The sequence below is a fragment of the Zootermopsis nevadensis genome, unplaced genomic scaffold, assembly GCF_977971745.1.
Source record: "Zootermopsis nevadensis isolate Lab colony 2312 unplaced genomic scaffold, Znev_1.0 Znev_ptg000017l, whole genome shotgun sequence".
NCBI classification, from domain to species: Eukaryota; Metazoa; Arthropoda; class Insecta; order Blattodea; family Termopsidae; genus Zootermopsis; species Zootermopsis nevadensis.
In genome coordinates this window covers 17,353,105-17,366,917 of record NW_028259149.1, presented here as the reverse complement: position 1 = coordinate 17,366,917, position 13,813 = coordinate 17,353,105, and the positions used below count along the sequence as shown (strand labels likewise).

The following is a 13,813-nucleotide window of genomic DNA, read 5'->3' as shown; positions in this document are numbered from 1 at the left end:
ATGAATACTCTTATAAGATGGTGCCATTAAATTGTTAAGTATAGATACATAATCGACAAATCTGCCTTTCTTTTACTCTCAAGATTCTAACTATAGTATTTTGCACAGTACTTGGTACTTTAATACATTAATAAATAAAAATATACCCCAAAATAAATAAATTTACTGTCACATTTATGCCAGTAGTGTTGGAGGACAAAGGGGAACTGTATTGGGTTTTAACTGTACATGCATGAGCTCATTTATATTTACAAATAAGTCCTCAGAGCAGTCCTCCTTGAGAAGTTTACCAATTTGCAGCTAGTTAAAGAAATTCCCCACCTTTTATGGAAACCAAAGGTATCATTACCATGTTCACGAGAGCCCACCACTGAACCCTGTCCTGAATCAGATTAATTCACTGTAGACTGTTGCACCTGGTTTCCTTTCAACCTTTTTAGTCATAATTATGTATGTATTTTCTATTGCTCCACTCATTAATCATCCTTGATTTAACTGTCCATGCAGTATTTGGTGGAGAGGAAACTGATGTCTCAAAGTTGTGGCATGAAAATTGACACTTTCAAGTTGCTGCTTTTACTAAGTGTAGGAACGTAAGTGACGTATTTGGGTACAGCTGAAAATGGCCATGCTTTGTTGAACTCTTGTTACAAAAAAATTACCTGAGGAACATACCTGACCTCAAAAAATACTTAAAAGCTGCATATATATAAAAGGGGTATCGAACAGAGATTTTTGTCCGTAACATGTTTGCTAGACGATATAAATGAAAAACTTCTTCTCAAGCCTGTATTTTTGTTTTTACTAAAAAATAATATTCCTAATTGCAGCCACAAACAACAATTCTTGCTTTCCACAGTATTAGACCAGAATTCAGCTTAACATTTACTAGAAGACAAAATTTAGATTTTTTCCTTTTGTTCCCCCTCTTTTTAAAAACTGCTCTTACGTTTGGTATCCACTGAAATCCACAACTGAATAATTTATCTGTGTAAGGCTATTTAAAATTCACCCAAATTATTCACCATATACTGAAAAAATTTATTGGAATACCATTCTTTGTTTTTACTGGAACTGATCCAAACTATGCAGATTGCCAAACAGTTTATGAGTAAATTTAGTTGTCATGTTCATTTTGTTTAGTGTTCGAGCTGTTTTTCATGATTAAGATTGTCCAGGCTGGCATACTGGACTAGTCAGGACATGGATAGCAGAGCCATTTATAAGACAAATATTGAAATAAAACAGTACAGTATGTGGTACATACTGGACCTATCTATTGACCAGAATACAAAATAAATGCATATTTTCAGATTTGTTTTTCCACATTTTCTGTCCGAATTCAAGATAATACAGCAACTGAAAAAAATATTTTGGTTTGACCGTAACTAATGAACGATTGTAAATTTACATGTATTCAGATATGTTTAAACACAATCAATAGTAGTACTAGAAATACTGAAGGAAATAAGGTCTACTGCTCTACACCAATGGCAAGTGCTTTTACCTCTATGAGAGGGAGGAAGCAGGTATGCTAACAATTTTGAAATGTGATGTCCATGCACAAAGATTCATACAAAGAAACAACGAATTAGTTTGTATTAATTTTAAGTAAGATACAAGAGCATTTTATTTATTTACTACAGCCCCTTACTGGAGTTTTAAGTCGTGTACTGTTAGCAGCTTCATATTACAATACAGCATAGTTCTGACCAGCGTTTTCCAAAATTAATCTGCGGAAACCTTTTGTACCCTGCCAACCTGATAGGACATTAGCCGCGAAGAAAATTACTTATGAAAATAAATAGATCAGAAAAGGTTAAAAATATTCTAATTTTTTTTGGAAGCCAGAAACAGAATATGTAAGTCTTCTGGGTTGTAGCATTGTGTAGTCTGATAGAAGTTCACTAACGTTTCAGAGGTCCTTGCTGCCTCCATCATCAGGGTGTACCAAACTACATGTGCTACAACCCAGAAGACAGCCATCTTTGTATTTACTGCCATGAGAACTTCAAATCCTACTTAGAATATATCAATGTTCTTACAATTTGTACCGACATAAATTAACTTCCAAACTTTACCCTTATTCCAAGACCAACCAAGGGCTGGGTCTGAGACAAGGGCCCTGACTTAGGACAGAAGGTATGATAATGTGCTTTATCATTATTTCTTACTTTTATTGTTGTGATGGGGTGAGACATGTCTGTGGAACTGAGTCACTAATGGGCTTACTGTCCATCCCCCAGACGATACACGAGTGAATATGGAGCAGTGGTAGAATGATACCGACAGAGGAAAACCAAAGGACTCGGAGAAAATCCCCAGTGCCAATTTATCCATAATTTGCTGCCTTCTCAGGGCTGTCGCACATCCCAACGGAGAATGGAACAGTGGTAGAATGATTGGCATGGGAAAACCGAAGAACCAAGAAAAGCCAGTTCCATTGTTATTTCATTTAACATGAATTAACTAAATTACGAAAATAAGATTTGATTTCTTATATATTTCTTACAGATATGTTAAAAAAGTTTGTTACTTGAAATATTTTGTTTTTCCTCTTTTATGAGAATGTGTTTTTTGCCTCTATTCTCTGGATATCCATTTAATATTAGTAGTGGTGTTGAGTGTGTAGACAAACATCTCCACAATAATGATCAGTCGCAGGGAGAAATGAGATATTTAAAGGAGAAAATGTTTAATTCTGGTACAGTTCAAATTTAATTTGGCATTGTTCAAAATGTATTGTACATTCTAATAGACAGTCAATGCTATAGACTAGTCTGAGTAGGTCTTTTCAAAATGTCATTTCAGTATTTTAGAGGGGAAACGATGAGAAACGGCACCAAACATTCCTTCTGGAAATTTTTTGTGTCATCACAAGAATACTAGGATTCTGCAGAATGCAGTTTGGGAAACGCTGTTCTAGATGTACGGTTTTCGATCTTTTAAAGCCAGTGACGAAACCAGGGTATTGTAAAATGAAGGTAAGGAAACTGCGAAGACCAAATAAAATTATTTATTAACTTCCACAAAATTTTGAGTTGTGAAATTACACGAGTAAATGTGATATGTGTTGTAATTGAAACCTATACACATGTAACAGAAGCTTATATAGTCAATGCTGCATTACTACAATGAATCACAATTTTAAATTATTCTTGTATCATATGTCATGTTATTAGCATAAACCAGTGACAATTTGGAATGTACCTGCTTCTGTGTAAACATAATTGCATTTTAACCCTTTGAAGATTAGTTGTTTTCACGTATGATTGCCCCTTTTTATCTATTTGCACAGTGGTTTACATTTGAGACCATCTTCAGTGGGATGATCCAACACTTGTTCTTGTGTCCAACTATGAAACAAAGCTGTTTCCAGAATTAATTTATACTTCAAAGGGTTAATATGAAGGAGTGCAGTGTCAGTTTACATCTGTATACAGAACTACCAATGGAAATTCAGTTCTTTACAATAATTAAAATCCTCCCTGTCAAATTACTTTATTAATATTGTGGTTACATTAATGTAACAGGTAATTCTAGGCCCTGAAAATAGAAAAAGGTACTGGTAATTCCATAAACACTGGTCATTTATGCCAATAATATATCACTGTTCATAGTCAGAGTAGAATTTATTTAATTATGCCACTCTAATAGTCTTAAAATCTTACATAATATATCAATATTTTGCATATAATAATTTTTTTGTGTGGATATATTGACTGTTACAGATAAACCACCTTTAATAATAAAGGAAGTAGGTATTTTTATTAATAGACAAATTGTCGGTCAGTAATATCAAGATGCAGGTTTGTAGCAGTGTCGTACTTACACATTCTGCGCTTATCATATGAACTGTGAATGCATTTTTTGTGACATACCAATTACATTTGTATATCATTTATATAGGCAATTATCTAGTTCTTCGTCATACAATCCAGTTTATTTTTGTACACGTGTTAAAACACGTTATTATTATATGCACATCATCCATGCTTGCCTGTAATTATGTTATCGCAATTCAGCATTAAAATAAAGAATAAAAATCTATTAAATTTTAGTATACAATATGTCAGTTTTACACAGCATATGAGCACACCAATTATAGTCCCATAAAATCCTTCCAAACAATATTAATGCTTTTGTGTAGGCTACAGACATTTTCAAGATTTACTATTAAACTATACTACCACTATTAAAGAATAAACTGAAAGTAGGTAAGAAAAAAAATAAATTAAGTAGCGAAGTAAGAACGACTGACAGGAAGGATTGTTAATAGTAATAACACCACTGAAGCTTCAACTGGAAATCACTGAATTTTATCTTAAGACGTATAAACTGAGAGACAAAATGATAATACAGCTTCATTTCAATGGCTGAAGAAGTGCTATACAGAGTAGTGCATAATTAATCATCTGATATGAAATAACTATTTTTTATTTATTAGTTTCTTATGTTTGAGAATAGGATGTTGAGGACATTTGGGCCTAGGAGAGAAGACGATGGGACATGGAGAAAACTGCATATTGATGAGCTTAAAAATCTGTACTCCACCCCCAGCATTGTCAGGGTGATGAGATGGGCGGGGCATGTAGCGCGCATGGATGGGGCAAGAGGTGTGTTTTCCATGTATAGGATTTCTGTTTAATTACATGGTCAAAATCTCAAGCATCCCAAATTAGATAACTTTTGCCCAGAATTTTCCACAAGGGACACCTCAAATGGTTCCTGGCTGAGATCTGAAATGGAGACCTACTGAACAAGGAGCAGGAGTGAGAATCATTATACTGGACATTCAGAATGTAGTATATATAATAAATCAACCACAAAATATTAATTGACTTTGAAGATAGCTCTGAAATTTTGACTGAAAGATGAAGAAAATGTAAGAAAATTACATGGTTAAACTCTAGGAAGTATACAGTTTTAAAAACATGTAGGATTTGAGGTCTTCATGGCGGTGAGTCTGAAGATGTTTGTATATAACAATTACGGGCACACAGTGAAATACATAATATCAGGAAATAATACTGTCCCATCTATCTGACTGAAAAACAAAATTCTTCAAAATTTACATACGTGTATTAATATGCTACCCCCATATAAAACAAATGATTACCACGAGAACAAAATAAATGACCCATACTGAATTCATTACTTTATATGAATGACCCATGTCTCAGATAGACAGATATTGAATTATGAATTAAAACACACATGATAAAACATTAAAATTATGTTACAAAGTCAAAACTGTGTTGACAGTTTGTATAAAGCTAGTACAAAAAATAAATTAATCATCTTACAAATTACCCCTGGTAATTAGTCAGTATAAAAGACAAATAATATAAAAGAAGCTACAGCCATCTACATGGCATTTCCAATTTTGTAATAAAAGCATGAAATATTATAAAATAGCCAACACAAACACAGAGGGTTTAAAAAATATAATGACTAATGGCACAAAGACCCTAGGATCCTAAAGGTGGCGACTGACTTGTAACATTTACTCGTAATGTAACATTCACGGCGAGCATGTTACATTACACCACAACTGGTGAGGCGCATCGAATGCTCGTTTTGAACGCTCGGCTCGACTGTGCTCATGTGTGCTCCATTCATTTCATTCAATATGTCGGACGTGGAGGTTGTGTTATCTTTGTTTCATTTAATACGCTACTGTTATCTAAAGAACTCGTGAATGCTCGTTACGACGCCGCTCGACTGACTGACTGACTTGTAATGTAACACTCAAAGGGATTCGCGAAAAAACTGACAACACGATGGAGCGCCCGCGAGCGTGAGCGGCTCCGTTCGCTGTCTTCACTTGTGTAATGCTCGATTTGTAACACGTTACATTACAGGCAAATGTTACAAGTCAGTTGCCACCTTAACAGGTACTATTTACATCTTCTGACATTGAGATGTGGCTGGTTAGACACAAGAATTTCAACTGTGACTGGGGGGGGGGGGGGGGGGGGGGATTAAAATTAAAGACTAAATTATTTTCTGGCTTGTTCATACAGATTTAGCTTCTTTACAATTTCTGTGTCATATGCAATCCCTGCTGCCCATTCCCACCACAAAACCAAGTATTTCAGGAATACAACTGTCATTTCCAGGCTTCCAACAAGCCTCCCTCCATATTTATAACCCCCTACAGAGTCAGTAACCCAGTGCTTAGAGCTTTTAAAACATCCAGCAAGTAGGTTACCTTTTATTCGACAAATTCAGGTCACTCCACTCAGTAATAGTTACAGAGTACTCTTAGCTTACAGTTTATAAATCTGAACATGAGACGGATCATAAACATCTATTGTAATTACATTTTAAAACTGTTATAACAAAATCTTTAGAATTATATACAAAGCTGGAATAGATCAACATTCTAATCCAAGATGATTATCAAAAATACTTCACTACAACTCAAATTTTCATTGACCATACTGCATCCAAATCAACAACGAATCACCGTGAAAGCTTAAAATCAGCTACTAACCTCCAGTCACTTCCCAAAAAGATGGCTACACATTATATTCACATACATTCATTTCTGTTACGTATTTTACATCCCATGGATGGAGAACAAATAGTGAGGAATCTAGGTGAGATTTAAGGTTCTCATGGCAACAAGTATAATGGTGACTGTCATCTGGGGTGCTACACCACGTAGCCTGGCACCCAATCTAGTGCCAAGGTCAAGAATGAGTAGGAGCTATACCTTCTCTCCCCCCAAGTGACTTACATGGCATGTAACGGGACTGCTTTGATTTAATTTACTTTTACTCACTTATTTATTTCTAAATTTTAATGGAAATGTAGTATACTTTAAAATGAATAGGAAAACAATCTGTTGGACCATATTGGCTTTTGGACACAAGCTGTTTAACTTTTTGTACTGTATCCAATGTTTCAGTTAACTCTGCTGTTGCCATCATCCTCAAAATGTTACATACAACACCCTGTCACGCCACACATTCCACGCTCCCCCACCAAACGCCGCTCGGACATGTGCACGAGTCTTGGACTTTTAAACTAGTTCGCGCTACGAGCCACACAGTCAACAGCTTTCAAAACGAGGACAGAGATGATCCTCAAAATGTCGGCGATTGATCACCAACTAACACGGCTGATAGCCCGAGAAGACTTTATTAACATGACTCAAGTCCAAATGCTAATAATACATTAGACACCTGGCACAAAAGCCTAAGATAAAAAACTTCTCGGGCGACAAGCTGCGTCAAAATGGAATCGTAGTCCATGACGTTTCGGAGACAGAGTTCCATCTCTGATACGTCATGGTTTTTATTGATTTTACTTAATATTGGATGATGGATAATGTCCAGAAAACAGTTTTGCTTCAACAACACAACATCATCACAAACTTTCAAAATTGAGCTAAAAATATGTTATTTTTTTTAAAATTCAAATTATCACCACAAGATGATTTTATTTATGAAAAGTATATACAGCTTTAGACTGTGGTCTTGAGGGTAGGTGAAGGTGATCAGATCCTCAAAACGTTGGTAACCATACATGGTTACATGGCATCATAACTCAGAACGCCACATTGCAAATATTCACCACTATGAAAACCTTAAATCTCAAGTACTGTTTTGCTTAAATTTTAATTCTTCCTTCAACAGAAGATTTTAAATTCAGGTGCTTGTATTAAATAGTTCACGATTAATTCTATCCATATGGAAACTTTCATTTTTCAAATGGGAAAGCACCATTTCAGCATACATCTTTCAATATGATAACATAACAATCCTCAAATTTGAGAAGCATATGATCAAAAATGCTATGTATGCTTCTTATCGTCACATGTCTAATATCAAGTCAGACATTATATATTTGGCCTATGTGCACTGCACAGTAGAGTATTAATTTCTAATGCTCATTCTGGAGGTAACATTGTACGATATACTATCGTAAGACGGATTACTCTCCGAGTTTCAGCCGTTCTTTCCTTACTGTCTGTTTGTAAATAAGTAAGTCAAACAAAAATGTACTGACAAGTGACAGTAATTTTGCTGCCATGGCACAGTTCTCTCAGATTATAAAATTGAAGCTGGTAAGAGGCTCTGTTTACTGTTTCAGGATGTTATTATTTTAAATTATTGCTGTCAGACTTGAGTGCATTTGTTCCGTTGTTGTGTTTCTTCCCGCCTGTGTCACTACAGTCACACCACGGAGTAAGCCTTTTGTCACAGCTCAGCATTATATTGACAATAGTGATGGGTGCTCCATCTATTGTAAGTTTATGAATACCAGTCAACTTGTAAGCTACATCTGCGAGACCAGTCTGCCGGTCACGTCGCCGTGTTACATCACGCTGGTTGAAACACTTTGTCATGTCACGTTTTCTATATATGCGATCATGTGTATGCCTATATGAGAAAGAACTGTCTTAACATCACGCAAGCAATAACACATTGTATCAATTTAACTAAATAAGTGACATTATAATAACCTGCATTATTTTATACAGATAACTCTTTAGAATTATAACCTGAAGCTAAACAGCGCCAACATTGAAGCCTGCCACTGGACAGTCAGTTCATCTCAATTCCATAAAAAATATAATTTTAACTTTATCCTTCAACATCAGACTATGTCTTCAAGTAGTCACATTCCAAAATTCTGCATGCATTTATATTGGGGAAATATCCCACCAATGTACATATAGGTTAGTCATAAAACCAACTACACTACAATTGCATTGATAAGGGTACAACAGCAGGACAATCATAATTTTAATAATACTGTTTTGAACAACATTCTTACTTGAAAGTGTTTTCGGTGCCTGTCGTAACGTTAATTGGCCGTGACACATTCAGTCCCGCCTCCTTGAGTCGGACATAGAACTCATCATCTTCCAAACCCCATCCCCAATATTTATTGCTCATACCATTGACAAGTTCAAAGTGTTCTCTATAAAATAAAATAAGTGCATCTTTAAATGTTATAATACATATAAATTTTAAAAAGAAAGGCAAGGTCCAAAAGTCATTATATAAAACAGAACATTCTTAAAAGAACTAGAAACCTTAGTTACTTGCAGAGCAAACGCTATAAATGACTGCTGACTGAAACAACCTTGAAATTTTACACAATCATTATGTTCATTATTAGTTTACAAAACAATTCTCGATTTGCAAACACTGAAAGTGTGGTTATGGCGTGTCTCCAAATGAAAATTTTGTATCCTAGTTTCAGTGTTTAATCTGTAACTAACAAACAGAATGGTAAATGTAGATTTTGCATTATTTAAATTGTACAAAACATGATCTTAGTGGATATGTGGGTAACGACTTGATGTGAATACTACCACACTTCATAAAATAAGGTCTGTTGGTTGAAACGTTATTAGAGGAACACAGATGAACACAAATACAAGTAAATGCATGCAAACATACATACACACACATGATATCATATAACTATCTTTCCTTATAAAGTAAGACAAGTATACAAAAATATAAATTGATGAAGTCTGGCCAACCTACCATAACAAGAGACATTATACACAACACAATGGAATGAAACTCAAAAAAGACTAAACATTTGGATGATGAAAACAAAATGCATTTAAACATTTACCTTCTAATGAGCAGGATTCCACCAACAAAAGTGGGATAGTGATAGCGAGGGTGCAGATCAGGTGAAGCAATATGAAATGGCCCAGTCTCAGGAAAATTGTATCGCAGCTGTGAATTCAAAGGCAGCAGATCCACATCATGCATTGCAATATAGTCATAATCATCACGTACTATACGGAAACCCACGTTGATCAGAGAAGCCCGATTAAACCGATAGTGGTCTACCTAAGGGTACAGATGAATTAATTCATATAGAATATAATTACATTGCTTGCAATAACAGGTATAATGGAATCATAAAATGTGTACCTGATTCAGGATGTATATGTGATGACTAACTTCCTGTTCATTTAGAAAATTATGAAGATATGGTGCAAATGCAAGAAGTTCCTCAAATCTCTCTCGGTAAGGTACAAGAACAGCCAACTTATGGGCCGATGGTAGTCCCAAATTTGCATCATAAATATCACCTTTGAGATGATGTTCAATGGTTTTCCCAGAACCTCTATCAGGGCACTGACAGTCATCTGTCAAATTAAAAACATGTGTCCTTTCAATCATTTCAAACACCATTCCATACATAACCTTATTTCTTGCTCAAAAAATAGACAAATAATTACACGCAAAGTATTGACTAGACATTAATTACCTATAGATATAGGTGACAACGCTAATAAGCATCCTACAATAAAAGTAAAAATGATACAAACTACAAAAAATTTGACTTTCCATATTTTCCGGAGCAGTTTATTTAAACAACAGTTTTGTTTGGAACATAAATTAAGCATAACTACTATATTTGTAACTTTACAGTCGAATACATTGCTACATATCAGATCCACATAAATTGAAGTTTATAGCAAATTCTCTCATTCTTGGCATGGCTTTTGATGGCTAACTTTTTGGTTTGTTCACTATCAAAGTATTATCCTACAGTTCCTATTACACGAAAAGGATTTGGCCACGTGGAATACATCACGCACGGAAAAAGAAGAAACTTCACAAGACCATATTTGAAAGTATGTGCTTTCAAGATGACAAACATTACATGTTATTTACGGCTACGAATATAAACACAGGCGTCCGATGGGAATTATTGAACCACAATAACCCTGGAGTTTCATTCAAGGATAGTATGTGGGTAAATGCTGCATCTCTCAGATGTTACTTTTCATTTTTACCACTAGGGCGCAGGAAAACTAATGTACTCTAGTATCTGCGTTATCGTAACTGATATTTACATATTGCTTTACTGATTACTTTTACGGATTCTAGGATTGTTTATAGTTCATAGTTATATCTCATTTCCCGAGATACACTAACTTATTTGCTCAATATTGAATAAGGAGGAAATCCCACAGCAGTTGAATTGTACATTCTCCTGGCGAGGCTGACTCCATATGCCAATGACATTGGGGTCATCAGTGTTGGTTCCATCGCAATAGATCTACAACTGATCGAATTTTCTACATTTTCCAGATACTAGAGAAAAAATGGGACAGTCCACAAACTATTACAGACTTCAAGAAAGCCTATGACGTAGTTAAAAGAAAACCTCTTTACGATATTTTGCTTGCATTTTGTGTACATAAGAAGAGCTAATTAACAGTGTCTGCGTTCGCTTTTATAGTAATTTTATTATCGCCATCTGCATAGATCAGAAACTGCTGAGTCTCATTCAATTCCAAACAGCCCTCATCTACTTGAACTTTCCTCATGGCATATTCTAAGGAAAAATTGAAAAGCAGCTATAATAGATCATCTCCCTGTCTCAGGCCATTCTGAATAGGAAATGTTTCGAATAAATGTTTACCTACACGAATTTTTCAATAGATTTAACTTTAACACGTTTTAAGGGTTAGTAGGGATGTTGGTCTATAAATTCGTGGTGACAAAATCAGCATGCTCGTAAATGTTACACAGAGCGACGGAAAATGGACGAGATCTGAAGCTCTGCCAAGAACCTCTATGACAGGTTCTTTGAAAACAGAATCAAGAGAATTTGCAAAATGCAAGTCATTTAAATTTGCTTTCGGCGAGACTACGCTTCTGTAGAAGAGAGATGAATGAATATGGAGTGAATACGGGCGAATATGGAGCAGCGGTGGAATAATACTGACCGTCATCCATAATCGTCTTACCATGTTCTATTGTATGAAATTTCATCTCAGCGTCTGAAAAGGACCGTGTATAATCATTCAATCGACAAGAAAATATCAGATATATTTGTTCTGTCCTCTAACGACATTTTCAGTAATTAATTCATAGTAGTGTTGAAAGCAGTTACTAGATGGCAGAACGACTGGCATTAACGCACGTTGAACGTGTAAATGGCCCTGGGCGTTATCGTTGTTAGGCGACGAGCAGATTCCTGCTTTAGAAGCCAGAGTCGTTCGGTTAGTTAAGAAATTCCCCACCTTTTATGGAACTTGTAGGTTCATTGCCGTGTTTACAAGAGCTCGAAACTGATCTCTATACTCAGCCAGATAAATCCAGTCCATATCTTTAGGCCGTTCTTACCATCTGCGTCTAAGGCTACCATTTTATTCTTTCCTTCAGGTCTCTCGGTAAAAATTTGCCGCTCATCTTTTGGGTTCGCCGTTCATTACCATTCTTGATCGTCATAAGACACTAATGCACTCGACGAGAAAGAAGATGGCTGTCTTCTGGGTTATAGCGCTGTGTAGTCTGGTAGAAGTTTACCGAACTTGCTGCTTCCGAGCTTGTTTTTGCTGCCATCTTCATACTCGCCGCAACGAGAACATGAAATTTCACAACCTGAACAAAGACTACGGTTATTTTACGCCGCCATTCCATGTCCTCAAAGTGATTAATGAATCAGAAAAAATTGATTACATTACTTATTTTGTATGCATTAATACATCACGTAGATAATTTATTTGGGATTAATAAGAACGATGCATGAATGAAGATGTAATTTACATCAGTGGTATTCAACCTGGGGTACGCGTACCCCCGGGAGTACGCGAAGACATCTTAGGAGGTACGTGAAATTTAAAAAAAAATATTATTTTATGATAAACACTGAATAATCAGTAATGTAATTTATTTAATTTATTTTAAATGTAGATTATATACTATGTATAACTTGAATTATACACCAACAACTTTGAGGGTACAAAGTTGAAGAGAAATTATATCTGGGGGTACGCGAACAGAAAAAGGTTGAAAACCACTGACTTAGTGGACATTAACGAAGGCGGCGCGCACTTAGGATGGCATAGATATAATAATAACTTAAGACTTCATAAATCAGATCACTTGAATGGTATGCATAGATATCACCTTGATGACGTAAATGAAGATATCAGATTTGATGAATGAATTACTTGTGCTGTATAAATAAAGACATCACTGAATGAAGATGCCACTTATGACTGCGATATAGCGTTTCATAAAACGAACAAAAATAAATCATCTTTCACGACAAGTCTTGTTTTAATGAGGGTTACTGCAGTACGATTCTTTCAATGTCTGAAGTATTTCAGACGCCTTCATTTTCTAAGTACCGTTGTATTAGAAACCTGTTCTATTACAGGCCTACTACATTACATAATTATATTCAAAGAATAAACACCGGGAATCCAATTAGTAAATTCTTTGTTAATATTTTAATATTTTCCGTCAAATCACAATTTTAATAAGATAATAAAATATAAAATATTTAAAATATCATTTCACGTTCAGCATCGAATGATCGATTTACAAATTGGAACGTCTCTTACGACATGTTTCGGTTATATTTAACCGTCCTCAGGTATAAATTAGATTGGTAAAATTTAAAACTCGAATTACAACCATTTACAATGTTATGTAGTTTATTAAAATGTTCTTATCAGATTACTCTTATATATTAGAACAAAGGTATTGTTTTTTATATGGCGTGGTTCATCTGATGTTCAATATTAGTCGGTGATGAGTTGATAGAGACATGACGTGTCTGGCGGAAGACATCTAGAAGTATTACTGTGTCGGGTCGAGGTTTAATACTGAATCATTCGATGCGGAACGTGAAATGATATTATAAATATTTTATATTTTATTATCTTATTAAAATTGTGATTTGACGGAAAATATTAACCTAATTCACAATATGACGCAAATATACTACCTTATAAATTGTTTGTGTCAAAAACATTTAATTCTTACGACAGAAAAGTGACGCGTTCGAAACAAACGACCGGTAT

At 35.1% G+C, this 13,813-nt stretch overlaps 1 protein-coding gene across 1 annotated transcript; it reads right to left on the bottom strand.

The window, feature by feature from the left end:
* Nucleotides 1-6,204: 6,204 nt before the first annotated feature.
* beta4GalT7 (beta-1,4-galactosyltransferase 7) lies at nt 6,205-10,748 on the bottom strand. The gene is made up of 5 exons (XM_022074168.2): nt 10,255-10,748; nt 9,915-10,132; nt 9,607-9,830; nt 8,791-8,937; nt 6,205-8,393 (listed from the first exon to the last, which is right to left on the bottom strand). Exons 1-5 carry the CDS (start codon nt 10,391-10,393, stop codon nt 8,111-8,113), a joined length of 1,011 nt encoding a protein of 336 aa, XP_021929860.1. The 5' UTR covers nt 10,394-10,748; the 3' UTR covers nt 6,205-8,110.
* Between the last annotated feature and the right edge of the window lie 3,065 nt (nt 10,749-13,813).